Source organism: Phlebotomus argentipes, unplaced genomic scaffold (assembly GCF_947086385.1).
Source record: "Phlebotomus argentipes unplaced genomic scaffold, Phlebotomus argentipes genome assembly contig_17, whole genome shotgun sequence".
Lineage (NCBI taxonomy): Eukaryota > Metazoa > Arthropoda > Insecta > Diptera > Psychodidae > Phlebotomus > Phlebotomus argentipes.
In genome coordinates this window covers 225,636-243,214 of record NW_026776166.1, presented here as the reverse complement: position 1 = coordinate 243,214, position 17,579 = coordinate 225,636, and the positions used below count along the sequence as shown (strand labels likewise).

The following is a 17,579-nucleotide window of genomic DNA, read 5'->3' as shown; positions in this document are numbered from 1 at the left end:
CCAAATCTCACTTTATCCATCTATTGTAGGGACTGAAATGAGCCCAAAGCACAGAATACCTCGAATTTGCACTTCATTCACTTCACATAAAAGTGTATTTATAGAGAAAAATCGTGTAACTGAAGAACCACATATGGAACATGAAATGCAGAGAATCCATAGATTCGCCCAGCGTTTAAATCATCCTTTTGCTTCACCCAAAAGTGGAGTGAAATTATTTTGCAGTGTGCAGAATTGAATTTAAAACACCGTCAGTGGAAATTTCATGACCACAAATTGTATAAATTAGTGAAAATTTATGTAGCACAGTGTCTGTTCAGTTATAATAGGGAATTTATGTAATTATTCTCCACTTACCTTTCTCACTCTCCGGATGCAGTGGCCCGACGGTGCCGAAGAATCTCTTGTCGAGCACTTGAAGTAGCTGAATGGCAGTGGAGTGAACGGCAATTCTGGGGCATCCTGTCATCAGCAGCGTTACATTTATGACTGATGTGTAATGATCGCAGGGATATTCTCTGCAAACAGAAAGAACAGAACGTAATGGAGCATTACACATTTAGTGGCTTGCTCTGCGCCTCTCTTCCTGCCACGAGAGGCAATGAGCAAAGAAAAATCGTCAGAATAAAAAGATAAACACTTTTTACTCGGAAATGGAAATGCGTAATATCTTTGCATATCTCAACGATGAAAAAGCGAAAAATTCAGCGAAAGAGAAAAATTTCTGTTAGTATTTGATTTTGAAACTCAGATGTTGTGAACTCTCCAAAGCACGAGAATTTGGATGAAAAAGTGCACTTGCGAACAATCAATCCTTCACCATACATTATTCCCACTGTTCTGCTCAAATAATTGAACAAAATTGGAATCCAGGCAACTTCTAATGCTACATAACTCAATTTTCATTAATCCTCTCTGCGAATTGTGTTGCAAAAGTTCAATGGTCAAAAGGTTGAAGGGGAGAGAAAGAGAGAGATTTCTAAATAAAACTTTAAGTTCCACACCCACGCGAATCCCGAATAGCCACGATTAATCAACTTTTCTATTCCATGGAAACCACATCTGCGACTGAAATGTGTTTGTTTTTATTCCATTCTCTCTATTTCTTGCACAAACTACCCCAAAAAACATTAAACACCGTCAACTTTGCACCTGTTGTTTTCCAGAGACAAAAGAGAACGGCGGTTAATGTGAAACTTTTTCACTCCTTACATTTTACACCAAAATTTGCAAGCTAATCAGCAGGAAAGTCATTTGACGCCGCTCAACCACTTGTCACGCAAAATCTTAATTAACGTCGCAGGAAAAAAACACATAAAAAACTGACCAGGAAAAAGGTGCAAAATTGAAAATATCCCAACGTAAACAAACCTTTCAATTGCACAGGAATAAATTACAAAAAACCCCATAAATATGTACACTCTAATTGCTCTGCAAAACTTTATTCAGAAGCCAACGAAATTCATATTCCAAAACTATGTTTATGCAAGAGATACAAATCAAATGAATATTTCTCATATTCATTCACCTGAATCAAGACCTGAATTCTCCTGTATTCAATTCCACAAATGAAAACAACATGTACACCATTTTCCCCATTCTCCACAACCTCTCAAGAATGGGCAATCAACCCCTAAACTCCACACAGCGCCAAAGTAGCTCCATAACACGATCCATGAATGATTGATGGACAATTGTCTGCGCCTTTCCATTTCTCCTATACTACTTTTATTTCAACATTATATCCGCCCCCAAAAAAAAGCCCACCCTTTTTCCATTCAACAGCCAAAAAATTAGACGCTCTTTTCGTGTCCATTGTCATCTTGTTTTCCTATCGATTGCGATGAAAAGCCTACAAGAAAATCGCTTCCTCAACACACAATTCTGTGCGGCAAAAGTGTGAAAAATATAGGCAGAAGTTTGATCGAACTCACACTCCACACAAATCGCCCCGCTCTCTTATGGTGATTTTGCTGTTTTCGTGACTTAATTTGAGAATGAAAAATTGTCATCATGATTTCGTCATATTTCACTGGGAACTTTTGTCCCTTTCTTCACCTGTTCAATAACAGAAAAATATTCAAAATATGCCAATTCTCATATCTTTCCACGCGCGTGCGAGAACAAAACATACAAAATTTCTCCACCTCTTCGGCCTTTTTTTTTATCCACAAAGCTCAATGTATTGAATTTTTTTGTGTATATATGCGAACCTCCCGAGGAAATGATTAAATGGCCATGGAACATTTGCCCGGAAAGGACTCTCTTTTGTCGCACTACACATAAATAGCCATATCATTAATAACACAATTGAGCAATAACGTCAGTAATGTCTCTCTTTCCCTCTTTGTCCTGGAGTAATTGATTATTTCTTGCCAATTCATTCAACTGACTCTTTTCACATCCACTGCCCCCGATATTGCGCATATGAATGCCCACATGAGCATGCATGGTGAAAAAGCATCGCAAAAGGAACTTGCGATGTTTTTCCTCAGCCTCCAGATAAAGACACAAACTACACTCCTTCGATAGACAAACTATACGTCTCAGACATAATATATTACAGCTAATTGATAGCCATAAATCCTGTCAACAAAGTCTGATAAACGAATTGAACAATGCGAAGAATCTGTCACGAATCCAAAGCTCCTAATTCCTCAAATAACTTCTCAAACTGAGAGTTGAAAACGATCCAAATTTTCCAGGAAATCTCCTCGAATTGCATGCGCATTTGCTCTTAATGTTGTTTATATGAAAATTCTCATAGAGAATTTGCGTAAAAATCCATTTAGTTTCACTGTAAATCAAACATGATAAGCCTAAATAGGTTCAAAATGAATTGCATTCTTTCTTCTTAAGAAATCTCATATTTTCATCAAAGATTTCAAAATATTGCATCCATGTAAATATGGAAACATAAACAAGAATGCAATATTATTGAAATGATTCCTCCAATTCGATATTGTTCTTCTCTGAAGCGTTATGTTGCGCAGAAAGAGAGTTGAAAAACCCCTTTGAGGGATTACACTCTGATGCATTATTGAAATTGCAATTCTTATGGTCGTTTTTTTTTCATAGCAGGGATTTCGTCGTGTGCAAATGGAGAATAAAATTTACAGACTGGAAGAAGAAACATAAATCTTTTGTGAGGATAAAAATATCCTTTGAGTTTGAATGGGCAAAGAAGAGCAGAGTAAGGAAAACTTCTCTCTTTTCACACAAGATATCACAATGAATCCCTGAATGTGAGTGTCGTGTGGGCGAAAAGAGAAATCTTCCTGCACTTTTAATGCCACATCAGCCGGAACATGAAACCCATAAGCTTACCTTGCACTGAAGATTGCCGCAAGAGCCAGAAAGCACGCATCTGCCTGTCGAGGAAGCGCCGTGTAGCAGCGATCAATGGCCCACTCCAGCAATTGACCCATATCAGGATTGGACTCGAATAGCAGCACAACAGTGTCTTTCGCCAGCTGGTAAATCTAAAAATAGTCACTCAAGTATGTAAATCATTCACATAATTATCACAAACAGACGAAAGCGCCCTGAAAGCACTTTCGTGCTCCTCCATTTAATCCTTATTGACATAATGTAACTAAGCAAACACGTTCACTAGAATCATATTCTCTCCCAGAACATTGCGGTGAAGGCAATGTTTAGGAGTTTCTTCTGCTTTTTATACCGCAATTTTACATACACGAATATGTTTGCAAGACTGCGGATCTTAAAAACAATTCCATCAGAAGAAAAACATGTAAGATTAATGAGAAAATACTACACACAGAATGCGCCTGCCTTTCCATGCATACAACACTCGTAATGCAGATGCCGTGGCATCAGTGATGCTGGGCTAAATTGCTTTCCAAGCCGACACAATAAACAAGGTACGAAGTTCGCGGTTAAGCACAGAGGAAAACTTCAAAGCTCACAGTCAGCAAAATACTCTCGCTAGACTGAAAAATTCCTATTCTTTTCACTCACAAATGTTCGCATTAAAAAAGAAGCACAGTTTAACCCTTTCTCATGTGCGTCTTTCATTGCCGTGACGACGATCCAAACTGTAATTAATTTGTCCATTCCATTGAGGTACTATCTCTCAATCTCTTCTAGAATTGCCACTTTTTCCCACTCGAGAAAACGAAACCCTTCTCGGTCTTTTTAGTCTCACTCATTGACGCAGCTTCATGTTAAATTACCGAGAGATCCTTTTGTCTCCTCAATGACAATCAAATTATTGCATGAAACGATTTCACATGTTTCATTTTATACATTCAATTCTGTGTTGAAAGTTACATCATCAGAGAAACCACTTTTATGAACATCATTTCATGAGAAATTCTCTGCGGAAACGTCCTCACAAACATCAGCACTATTAGTGCAATTAAATATAAATCTTCAAGAGAAATTCATATAATAAGTGAAGCATGTTTATTAATTGTTTATAGAGAAAAAGCTCATGAGCGGAAATTGGAAAATATTGATGACTAAAGTACATATTTTCCTCTGTAAACTGAACGTCTTAAAACTTCTTCATTACTTCATTCTCGCCAGCGCCTCTTCAAATATCGCTAAAAAAAAAACCAATAGACCGCCTCGACCCGGCGCTTTATAAACAAATTAATGACTTCATTGCGTGAATTCATTGTGCCTCACTTTCATTCGCAATTTACCTCCATTCCGAGCGATTTACTCTTGTCATATCTATATTATTTCATAGTCAATCCACCCCTCGATATAAAAGCATTGGGTTTTGGGTAAATAATTTGTGTAGCACTCCTACCTTCTCATCTCTGGATTCGAGGAGCATGTCGAGCCAAGGATAAATAAGTCCTTCCTCAGCCAAGTAGTGTGTATTGAAGCAGAACCCACGGCACAGAAGGACAGACATGGCCTGGGAAAAGAGAAGAAAAGCAGATGAAAATTCCGGGAAAACTTGTACGGCATGTCAGGTTGAACTACACATAGAGCAGAGAAAATGGAAAGTATATAGCATTGATTACCTGTAGTGCGCTAAACTGTAGTTTCTCCTCCACTCCCGAATTTCCTGCTGATACAGAATTATGCGATATGCCGAGAGGTTTTGCGAATTCTCCACTCCATGAGGCGAATAAGTTGAATAAATTCCTCTTGAGATCCCTCGATAAAAGCGTTCCGCACACCTCAACTGCCGCACAAAAGGGCGAAAGATTATATATTTTCAGATTACCCACTCAAAAATTACCGCTCTTACTCTCTCTCTCTCTCGACGAAACACACCTCGAAAGAGCCCATAAACGGAATAAACGGAAAAAAGGGTATTCATAAATCACTTACGAGGGAAATTCTTGATGAGCTTTCGTATGAAATCACAAAAGTGGGTCTTCACATCCCTAATGCTCGTGTTCTCCTTATCGATTTCCGCCTCGAGATACAGTCTTGCCCCATCGATGTACTCCACAAAAGTCGGATGGAGGGACATACTCTCACGCTCTAGCACCCACGGACTGACCCCGTATGTCCCATTGTCGGCAATCCTCTCCAGCACGCGCACCAGCTGCAGACGCAACGCGTCCCGCCGACGCCGCCGCCGCATGTTCTCCTGCTTCCTATCTATCGCCTCACGTATGTAAATCACCAGCTCGTCCATGAGATCCTTCAGCGCATCGTGATTTATCATGCCCAGCGCGTTCACGGCGGCATCACGAACATCCGTGACCTCGCAGCGCAAAAGCGGCACGACCAACTTGAATAGGGCTACGGGCGACGTCGAGGCCGCCGAGCCGGACTTATCGCTTCGGTCCGCCGTCAGGGAGTCAGGAGATGAGCTAAAATTTGTGGAACAACAACACAGGGAAAAAAAGGTAAGCGCATTATCAGATGAACTCAATTTCCACTGCATTTAGTAGGAATTTTTGGGCATATTTGCGGTTGTGATTTATTCCCATTACTATACAGCAATTCACTTATCAAAAGGTCTCTTTTGCACAAATTTCATTTTCACACACAAAAAAATTGTGCAGAAAATGAAATTCCGACGAAGTCACTCAAACGCAATTTCAGTCACCTTCATCATCCGTTATTCTTCGATCCCTGCTTGAGATGATTATTAAACATTTTTATACCCCAAAAATACATCTTGAAGCTTCGTCTTTAAGACAACGCTCAAAAGTTGATTCAAAGGAAAAATTCGCCTAACCATTCAGAGATTATCGAGAAACCAAATCTTTATTCTAAGTCGCCGAACTCGTAAGGAGAAAGCAACAGTTGATTTATGAATTCCATGAATTCGAATTGAAAGAACCGCGTGAGAAGAAAGAGAATAGCAAATTCTAAAATTAGACTATAGAGGTGAAATGTCATGTCTAAGTCATGAATGTGAAGCTTTTAATAAGAATCACATTAAAGTAATTAGCTAGATTATAAGACTAAACTATCTAATTTTTGAGCAAATGTTCAGCTTGAAATCAATTGAAATCGTGTATATTTCAATAGATTCGACCATAAAATACGGAAAATCCCGAATTTGCAGATACGATAACGGGTGATGAAGCCAACTTGCCATTGGATTTGTACACAGAACTGAGATAGAAGGGAAATTATATTCTACATATTTGTCTAAAAATATCTAATAAAGTTTCCACCACATCAATTTACCACACATTTATTTCACACACAATTAGGAAAACCAAATAAAAGCAGGAGAATTAGGGCAAGTAAAGTATTTATGCGAAAGTAAATATCACTACATTTGCACTAAACAGAGGTAAATAAATTCACAAAGGGACGACATAAAGTAAAGACAGAGAGAACGGACATTGATTACGGGATCAGACAAACGTGAAAATCATATTAGTAACAAAATAAAGATAAATATTAGAATGCTCTTTACCCTTGCCGCTTATTACGAAAATCTTTCCGTCCATACGAGAGAGGCAAAGTAAATCTGGTAATCATTCCTTCCGGGCCGAATACATTTGACGGTATGTTATCCAAAGAATCAGACAACGACCGTGAATCGGAATGCTCATGCAGACTATTGCACACAGAAGAGAATTTTTGGTTTTGATCGGTATTAAACTTCTCATTTTGTCATCGTTATTTCATATCACAAATTTGTTGAATGCGTGGTGTTTGTTTGTTTTTTTTGGCGAACAGATTACTCATGATGAAGGTTTCAATTATCATTTTTCACATGGGGAAAATATATGTAATTATATATGTGTGAAACAGGAACACAATGTGAAATTAATTGATTTATCCAAAATAAAGTGTGTTTCATTTGTGTCATGCCGTCACTAAGAGAGCTCTGAATAAAATGATTTGATTAAAAATGCGAGAAAAAACTGTGGAAAAATTTGCATTCATGGAATAATAACTCATGAAATTTATGATTTCTTTTTTTTTTAATAATGTGTATGATGAAATAATTCCTGGGTGTTTTCCAACAGAATATTGCATTTCCTTTGTGATCCTCATTGAAAATTTTGAATCATATAGTTGAGTATTTGGCAAATATAAATGCGGAAAACAGAATGGAAAATACTAGCGTCATGCAATAAACTATCAAACACTGTAAAATACTCAAGTATTAGTACATGATATTCATTCGCAATTGTGCACAATGTAATTATATTTCACAGCTGTAGAAGACACTGATTGGTCAATTTATGCTCCAAAATTGCATGCAATACAAATTTCCAATTGACGCTACGAATACGAATGATGGTGAAACTTCATGGGGATGAGAGAGTCCAATAAAAGTCCTATCAATCAGAAATCCAACATACCTCAGACTCAAGTCAGGAGACGCACAGCGAACAGCTACACTGGGAATGGGCGGAACCACTCTCATGGCCATCGCCACTTGGTTCTTCCACAGATGCGCCAGCGAATCCCTTTGATTCTCAAGTGGATTCTTCTTCGGCGGCGCCGAGCTCCGCAACAGAGAGGCTCGATTGTCACTCACAGGACTGCAAGATAAGCATCACGTGGCGCGCATTAGGCAAACATCTTGAGACACCCAAAGCTCACACAATACGCACGTGGGATCGATTACGGAGTAGAGACTCGTGACGCGCTGATAGCACACGGGCCACGCCTGAGCCACCACGGACGGACACTGCTGCAGCACGCAGTGGCGCTCCATGAAACCGAACAGGAACACCACCCACGGGTCGAACTGCTGACTTGAGGCGCTCTGCGACAGATTCAACGTCAGCGTGGAGGCCTTCGTTGCGTCCTCAGAGTGTCCAACCGTCCAGATTCCACTCGTGCGATCCGCAATCCACTGCAGATCGATCACATTGGCCGCCAGCATCGCTGCCCGCTCGGCCTGCGGCAGCATGTGGAGGCACTTGTCGGTCAGCTGCAGACGAGAGTGTGTCAAGACAGACGTACTTACAATTTATACAAGTTATTTTACTTAGAAAGTTGAATAAATAATCTTCAAAACATAATTTTTCACGCCTGATCCAAATATTCCAAAGGATAACGATCAAAAAAAGAGTATTTTTTAAAGAAGAACTTTTACAAATCTCTGGTGGAAACTTCAGTGTTGAAGTTGTTAATTGATTTTCACGAAGATTCATGCAACTAATCTCTCCTATAACCACTACGAATGAAGCTCTTGATTTATAGTCTAGCTAAACGAATTGCTCAAGAGCCGGTATTTCTTTAAAATTAGGTGTGAAAACACTGAAATTTGAGATCAATTCAGTATATCAACTCCACAGAATCGAATCAATACACATTTCTTGGCTTTAAGCCATACTTTAAGCAAGAATCGATTTTCCAGACAACGAAATTGCTCAAAATCAAGCATCTTCAGCAGATTCTGCCTTTGACACTCCTCAAGACTTTGCCCTCAACTTTGAAGGGAATAAAAGAAGCCACTCACCGCTGGACAGCACTTGTCGATAGCATCAATTAGCGGTGGTTCTGTTTCGGGAATGCCGAGTGCTTTCTTCAAGTTCTTCACCTCCTTCATGATGTGCACGGCTAATTTTCTCGGCTGGAGGCGACTGTTGCACAGCACAACGAGCGCCAAGCCTTCCACCAAGTGGAAAGTCGTCCCCAGTGGCTGTTCAATGCTGTTCGACTTCCTCACAGCGTCCACAACTGTCGCGGTCGTTTGCTGCGTTATGCTCGAGACGCCACTTGAGTTTACGCTGGAATTTCCACTTGAATTCGACGTGGTCGTGCTCGCAACCGTTTGCTGCTGCTGCACGAATCCTGGCGCCTGTTTCACAGTGTTTGTGGAATGACTTGAGCTCATTTTGCTGTTATTGATGGTATTCGAAGGACTTCCCTGAGCATTGCTGGCAATGGCATTTCTCCAGGTATTGAGGAACATCACAAGCATTCTCAGTCCATTATCCACCAACTGAAATGACACAAAATTGCATTTGAGTTGCGCTAACAAAAGGATGATTACACGGAAGTTACAGCGAATGTAAAGTGCATCAGAGTCGTTTGCAGTGAAGTATCCTTCCTCCAAGCAAAACTCTCTACACTGCACACATTGCTTTTGAATCGTACGGTGTTTAACTAAGGTAAATAGATATTTCTGCAGTCTCTCTTACAAAGTGCACAATAAGTTGCCTCAAGCGATTTTGTCAATAAATCTTCTCTTCGAATTCCTTCATTGAAGATTTATTGCGCCACATTTTTGGCACTCAAAAGGCAGTTAACCTTAATGACCGGAGTTAATCATACGGGCAAATTTGGGTTCATTGAGCAAAACTACCCCCAATGATAACTCACTTGTGGGAACACATCGGCCACATCACGTGCGAGAAATTGTGTGAAGCCATGAATAACGTCTTGTCGCCAGTCCGGGAAGTCAATCATGAGCGTCTGCAGAGACTGATACGCCAGACCCCGCAGTTCATCATCGATGTGAACGGTGAGACGTGACAGCAGGTCCACAAGTTCATGACCTGCACAAGACAGAGGAAGAAGTGCGATGAGACGCAATTAAGTTTGTTCACACATTTGGCAAACTTACCCGTCATATTGTCGGGAATGAGACGTGGAATTGCGGCCACACATGTGCGAAAGAGGTCAATTTTCGGTCGCCGCTCGTCCGTGAGGAGTTCGTCAGGCTCCTTGTTGACATTTTGGGTGTTTGTCATCATAAGTGGTCGGCCACAGTGAACGTCCAGAGCACGTAGCATGTCGACAAACACCCGTCGCACGTGCGGAAAGTAGTTCGACATGCCAATTGTACGAGCCGTATCCTCCGTGAGCATCTTATTCAAGTATGTCTTCTTCACGCGCAGCGTGTTGCCACTTGGCAGAACGCCAACGGTCCTCGGCATCGGCGGTTCGCCATCCTTCTGCTGCAGCGAGTCCGCCACCACGAGGAATGCCCTCAGCCCAATGCTCATCCTCTCCGGCGTTGTTATCACCTTAATCGACCGTCCCACGAGCAGCAGCTCAAACACAATCTCCCTCATGGCGAAATCCAGTCTCTCGGCGGCGATAAACTGGATGATTTTCACAAAAATGTTCAATGGCGTGTCTCTCGGCACAACCGATTTCGATCCACGCGGGAACAGTGAATTCACAATGCTCTGCAGGCGAGAATGCGTCGCCGAGTTCGATTCACACTTTATCCTGATCATGTAAACCCACAGCAATCGATAGAGTGACTCCAGGGCCACGCGACTCATCTTCGCGTCGCGATTCTTCAAGTTGCTGAGACACATGGCCAGGAAGTAGTGCCAATTGCTGAGGAAGAACGTCTTCTGAGCCACACAGAGAAGGCACGTGACCAACGGAAACAGCGCCAGTCTGTGCTTCGACTTCGTACATGCATCCAACGTCTGGGCATACAGGAGATCCACAAAGTTCTTCACACACGGCACATTCACTTCGTTCTTCACGGCCTGTCGAGGAGAAAAAAAATCAACAGTTTAGCAATAAATCAGTCCCTCCTTTGCATTTTGCAGAGAACACCATTAAATAAAATATTCTACCATCGGCAGCGGCAAAGCATGAATATCCATGCACGCTTTTGCACACTTTATTTCCCACTTCACAGCACTTGACTTCTCCAGGCAGTGAATAAAGAATGCTGAACTCTTTGCAAGGACCTCTCAAGTCCACAAATGCACTGAGAAAAATGGAGAGCCTCAAAGTTTCTAAACTCTCTTAGCATATTGGCATGGCAACATTGCCGAACGTTAACTCGAAAACTTAGAGTCATAAATCGACTCTAATACGAAAATCTTCGTCGTCCCTGGACCGAATTTCTTTATTTTAAACGCAAAAGAAAAGTAATGAATTTGCCTACAATTCACTTTATTTAATGAAAAGTCATCAGATCAACAGAAAAGCAACTATTATCGCTCAAATATAGAAACCGATTCAACTCTAGCTTCGTTTCTGATGCTCTGACAACTTTTGCTCAAATAAAGAAATTTGTAGAGAATTTTATTGCCATTCTTTATCAACTTCGACGATCAAAATCGATCCTGGGACACCGGGGGTATGACCATTTGATTAGTTCAATGCAGTAGATTCAATGATGTCCATAAAATGCGTAAAGTCGTTTCTTCTCTCTCAGTGCGAGAATGCACACAAGAGCAGTAAATTCATTGATACTTACAGCAGCCACGGGCACGAGGATTTCCACAAACAGACCAGCGAGTGCATGTTTGATATCCTTGTCTTTGATTTCCAGAAAATACTGCGCGCACTCGTGCATAAATTGGAAAGACGCCTCAAACTCCTCAATTGGAACCATCTGCAAATGCAAGCAAGAGCGTAGAAATATTTATTCTCTGCAAATAAACTCTATATTCAGTGGCACATTTAAGTATAGATACACAACTTCTCGTATTTTATCTTTTAATCCTACTTGTAATTCGCAATGATTTTATCATTCATCAAAATATTGCAGTATATTCTCGACTTTTCACTGCGTGATTCCAAAGTAATCTCAAGTTCAACATTCCAACTCGAAAATTGCCAGATAATAGAATTAAACAATATTAAAATATATAGAGTGGAAGAGTGAAAAAGCGAAGCTTTTCATTTTCACTTCCGACTTCGCCACATTGCGAGGGTAATTAAAAGATAATAGAAGAGAAAATTGCTTTGTTGGAGCACTTTTTTACCCGCAGCATTTTATGCTGAAAATTCGACATAATCCAAAGGTAATTTATTCGGAAGTGCTTTTAGCCTCGGTGATTTCATTTCAACCACAATTGTCCTCTCTTCACTCACCTTCACACGAAAGAACTTCATGCCCATGAGGAGACTGATGATACTCTGCGTCGTGTGTGGACTCGGCTCTTTGGCTCGCAACTCCTTCAGCTCCAGCATGAATCTCTTCCGCACAGAACTGAAACGACTCTGCGCCAGAACGCCCACGACTTCAGCATTGAGATCGGCAATCATGTGAATGTTGTGAGCATTTGGATTGTTCTGCAATCCCTCGCGATACTTGAAGTGCTTGAACGCCAGATTCTCAATGTTCTTGATGATGTCCTCGTGACCAGGATGAAAGGGCAACTGCTTCAGGATCTCAATGAGGGCCAGACAGAAGATAAACTCTACGGCAGACTCTCTCCTCTGCAGCTGCAGATCAATATCCATGCTCGATTTGATCTTCTCCATTCTCTTCAAGTCATTCTTGATCTCCGCGTCGGACAGCTGCCGCTTGTGCCACGCCAGGAGAGTGTTCAGTAGCGACGGCAGACAGTGCTCCGCCACGGATCCCAAAGCCGACAGCAACTGATCGAATTGACTGTCCTCGCCACGCTGCAGGAACTTCGACAGGTTCTTTTCCGAGCCCTCAATCATTACCGACTCGATCTTCTTCTCCGCCTGCTGCGTGAAGTCCGCGAACAGCGACCGCATGACAATCTCTCCCGGCCGCAGGACGCTCTCAGAGGCTCCGCTTGCTCCACTCACATCCGGAGCGGAGCTCGTTCCGCTGGCCGCAATCGTGGAGCGCGTGTGCTGACCCCACGGCAAGAGGCTCGAGCGTGTGGACGACGCCGTGGCGGCTGTAATCACCTTCGCGCTGTCCACTTCATTGCCACTCACGGCCATCACGGCGTTCTGCTCCTCACCATAGGCGCCGGAGTACGGGCCACTAGACGTCATGACGCTGTCCTGTGGTGATAGATTGCCGTGCGAGGCGTGCTTGTAGCCGCGATCCAAGGGCCGAGAAATGGCCCCGAAGGGGGCAAAATTCGCCGAATGGCGCACATTTGACGAGCTCGTCAGCACATCTGCCTCGCCAAAACAAATGGATTCACTGAGATTCTCCACGTTTCCCCCATTTGAGCCATTCTCCACGACATGTTGCTGATTCTCTGCAATGAATCCCGAGAGAAACAACATTACACACTTTAAATTTTCACCCCTTTTCAGGCGCACACAAATGACGAGTGATGAAGTGTTGAATAGGTGTGGCGAAACTCTCAGCACACTAAATGATAAGCAATTTATTACAGCAACTCCCTCTCTCTCTCTCTCTCACTCTTTCAGCCGCCCTTTTATCAAAGCACGTGGGGAAAGAAAAGTGTAAATTAATGACTTGAAAATACTTCCACAAAAATCTCTCATTCCAACACTCATTCTCTTCAATCATACAAATAGGGCACAATTCACGAAGTGTCCCAGACTTGGCGCTCACTTTCATCCCCAGCGCCAAATCCACTTAGCACCCTTGCCATTGCGTCCTTTGCCAGGACTTTAGCAGTCGCACGCAATCAATGAATGACAATGGGAAGGAAAAATTGAACGCGGAAAAAATCACAATGAATGTGTTAGACAATGGAACATTCACATGCGAAGAGATTGAAAACCATTCTTTCAAATGATCTTCCTGACTCCCATCGCATCCTTTCTTATCCATCCAACTCTCCCTCGCTTCTGCCGCCGTTACACTCTGGCACAAATGATGATAAAAATTTACAAAATGCCCTCATTTCAGGTCATGGAAATTTCATTCGTTTATTTTCACACTCACATTTTTTACGCTGATTTTCAATATGTACAACAGAAAGTGTTGTGAAAACTTGCGAAAACAAGCTTCAAACTTCCACTTGATTAAATTGATTTTCATCTACTAAGTTTCAAATAACAACCTCACTTTAAAAAGTTTAGAGAAATATTGGTTTTATGATAGTCTTCAAAACTCCTGAGAGATTCTCATATCTTTTGGTTATTTTTCCGTGAAAATCACGTGATTTTTTGTACGTTCGAAATTGATTTTATTTCTTAGAAGAGTTTAACCAGCGAAAATAGTCCAAATATAAAGGATTTATCTCACAGGATGCGTTTCGCATTGATAAATATTTCTATAAAAGCTCATATCTGTCTAGCTTAGGAGAATTTACTCTTCTATTCATTGGAAAAACGTGATTTTACAAACATTCCATTCATGTTTTCAGCAAAATTGTCATGTAACTTAAACACGTACTATTAAGGTATGAAATTAAATCCAACTTTCCATCAAGTTTACTTTAAAAATTAACCAGAGTTTTATATTTTCTTTCCTAAAAACAGTTTCATAGCAAGTTCCGAGAATAAACACCCTTTGAGCACGGCATTTGACGAGAGCGAAAAGGGAAAAACTGCTTAAACAACCATCAACGTGGAAAACGTATTAACGAGATTAAATCTAGAGTTCACCACAGTAAATTTGCTCCTTGCAAAATGTATTCAATTGCACAATTAGTGATAAGAATCGCAGGGGGGGGGGATCCATTTACTCCAAATTCACATAATCCAGTGAACTTTCACCTCAAAATCACACTCAAAAAATACCCATTTTATCGAGTGATGTCAGAGATGTTTACCAGCCAAAAATCTCCCCAATCAACAAATGGTTAATACAATTATGCTAAATACTGTCCACAAACATATATTTTTCTCATGTCGTCACGAAGCTCATCTTCGTCTCCGGACGCACAGAGGAAAAATCATTTTGAGGAGTGTTCAAGAGATGTTTAGTATATATAAATAACTTCCTGTTGAATCGTTTCACAGGCAAATTCAACATGTTGCCAGTAAAATAAATAATTTTTCCTACACATGAAAGCATTTCTATCTCATTTGCACTGCCCACAGATGAGAAAACGTCATTTCACTCTCCTCTTCCTTTCATCGAAATCCAGATGGAAAATTAGTGCCTCCAATTGAGTGAAAATCTCTTCAATTAGACGTCTTTATAACTTGCAATATGACTAGAAATCCACACAGTTTTCCCCCAAATATCCTTACTCTGACAAAGGCTTATTCTTCTGGTCCACAAACAGTAGAGAAGACCACACTGCATTCCCTGCACAAGAAGCTTCGGCTCTCCTCAGAACACACAAAATCCCCCTCTCGATGTCCTTGAAACTATCAACAATTGCTACTTATGTAAGTTAAATCCCTTGTGCACTTCCTCTTCTTGTGAATTGTCTCAAAAGTGTGGCTAAAATTATTGCACATCAATCTCACTCTCTCTCACACTCCCAAAATCAATTATGCTTGTGTGTTGGAAACAAACAAACTCACGTGACGATGATGATAAATTGTAGGAAAATCTGCGACGAAGACGTACAATCAAATTCAACAATTTCGCCGACAAGCAACACTTATTTCCATTTCTTGCGCGTTTCATAAGACCCTTCTGATAGTGCATCGCTCAGGAGAACCAACATCTCATCAAGCATGACATTTGTGAATGCAAAGAGAGCCGAAATTCAGGCATTTTCACTCCTTTAAGCGACAGAATTGACGGTGAAATCCCTTAATGAACAAAAATGCCTCTTCACACACTGCAAAATTCTCTCTATAGAGATGTTGATTTGCTGATGAGGTTGAGAAATTCTTGGCACAACTGAGACACTTTATTTTTGACAATCTTTTCTGCATATAATGCTAATGTGTAAATTGTCTCTTGCTCTTTGCGATTGAGCAAAAATATCACCTTCATTCAGTGTCATAAATAGAAATATATATTCTCTTCACCTCAAGCTGCACAAAAATATGGCAAAAGAAAAATGACACACAGAATTAACACGCGAATGAAACATCCTCAAAATGTGAGATTGATACAAAAGAGTGAAGCGAGTTGAACCAGAAAAAATCACTCCAAAAATAGGTCACACACAGAAATATAAATATATATGGGAAGAGTGGCAAACACAAGATCATCATCACACATTTGCAAGAAAACTCCCTTTTTTCATAGCGATTTCACGTACTTCTAAACTTCCACCTATAATACATTTCATGCCGGATATCATCTCCTCAATCGCCTGCGGCCTTCGCACTGAAACCGATGTCCAGGCCACAGATAGATTCGCGATCGACTGATCGCGTTGTATTTTTAAAAGAAATTCTCTCCTCCTTTTTCCACCGCACACACGCACAATCGCACACCGATCGACAGTTTTTCCTGTCGATTTTTTTACACTTCTTCCACCGCACGCGTCTCACACATGTGATCGTGTCGCCTTTTCGCCTTCAAATAGAATCTATCTGATCATAAAACTCAACGACGATCAGCCCGCAAAATATAACAATGATCGCGATAAGTGACGATGTTGAACTTTTCTTAATCCCACACTGAAGGCGAAGAAGAAGATAGTGTATTGGTTTTCCTCGCACACATGCGGAAAAGCTGTGATCAGATAAATCCAGATTAGAGAGATCGATTTGAAGAAATAAACAGAGCAATGTCATGCGTTTCACACACTTTATTCCCCGTTTTTCCCCCATGAAAATCACATGTTGTTTCTCAAATCCGATTTATTTTCGTCAAATATCAGTTAGTATCTCTCTTTCTCCCTCTCTTTTTATGCTCTTTTATCCACTGGCTATTTTAAAATGTACCAAAACCACGCATGCAGACGAAATTCGTCCACTCTCGTCAGAATCATTTCATGCGATTCTGCAAGTCTTTCGATTCCCCAGCAAAAACACATCGAATGCAAACTAATCATGTCTCCTCGTGAATTACATAAAACTTCACTTCCTCAATGGAATTCCCACGAAATGCTTCTTGGACAGACGCACAAAACCTGAGAGAGAGATAGCAAATTAGCGCAATCTCATTCTCATTTCTTCAAAGCCAATCCTCTTATCGCGACGCTTTTCTGTCTATCATGTTGTGAAAACAGACCGCAATTTCAGAAGAAATGCGCAAAACATCGCAGAATTCTTCACATAACTTGGGAGTGACAAAAATATTTCACCACCACGAATTCTTGAATACGGTCACTGTCGCTTGTCAACAGCTGAGGAATAAATGAACAACTCCACCAATAAACTGGCTAAATTGCCTGAGCAACAATTTTTTATTCTCGACAAAAAAAAATATGAATTTTGTATGCATTTGCTATTCACGCGCTGAAAAAGTCTCAAAGGACTCCATAAAAATATGGGATAATTTTGTAGCCTTTGCACACCTTCCATAGAGTGACAGATGAGAAAAGTTTTGGGAATTCAGTGGAAAACTTTCAGGTAAACACGAGTTTTCGAAGCCACATAATTTCCATGAAGTTCCCTTCATCAAAACATGAATTATATTTCCATGTTAATCAATGCTGCTGCATGAATTTTTCACAGTTTTTCTGTATAAATATTTA

The 17,579-nt window shown here is 40.8% G+C and overlaps 1 protein-coding gene across 1 annotated transcript in view; it reads right to left on the bottom strand.

Moving 5' to 3' along the window:
- LOC132256767 (protein furry) overlaps positions 1-17,579 on the bottom strand; it is a 40,859-nt gene that overhangs the window by 22,265 nt on the left and 1,015 nt on the right. Inside the window, exons 2-14 of the mRNA XM_059753314.1 lie at positions 12,211-13,307; positions 11,591-11,728; positions 9,986-10,868; positions 9,742-9,917; positions 8,876-9,361; positions 8,022-8,344; positions 7,767-7,949; positions 6,869-7,012; positions 5,314-5,804; positions 5,001-5,164; positions 4,781-4,891; positions 3,328-3,482; positions 358-518 (exon numbers count right to left, since the gene is read on the bottom strand). Of these exons, the coding sequence (XP_059609297.1) occupies positions 358-518; positions 3,328-3,482; positions 4,781-4,891; positions 5,001-5,164; positions 5,314-5,804; positions 6,869-7,012; positions 7,767-7,949; positions 8,022-8,344; positions 8,876-9,361; positions 9,742-9,917; positions 9,986-10,868; positions 11,591-11,728; positions 12,211-13,307 (4,512 nt within the window). The remainder of the gene's footprint in view (positions 1-357; positions 519-3,327; positions 3,483-4,780; positions 4,892-5,000; positions 5,165-5,313; positions 5,805-6,868; positions 7,013-7,766; positions 7,950-8,021; positions 8,345-8,875; positions 9,362-9,741; positions 9,918-9,985; positions 10,869-11,590; positions 11,729-12,210; positions 13,308-17,579) is intronic.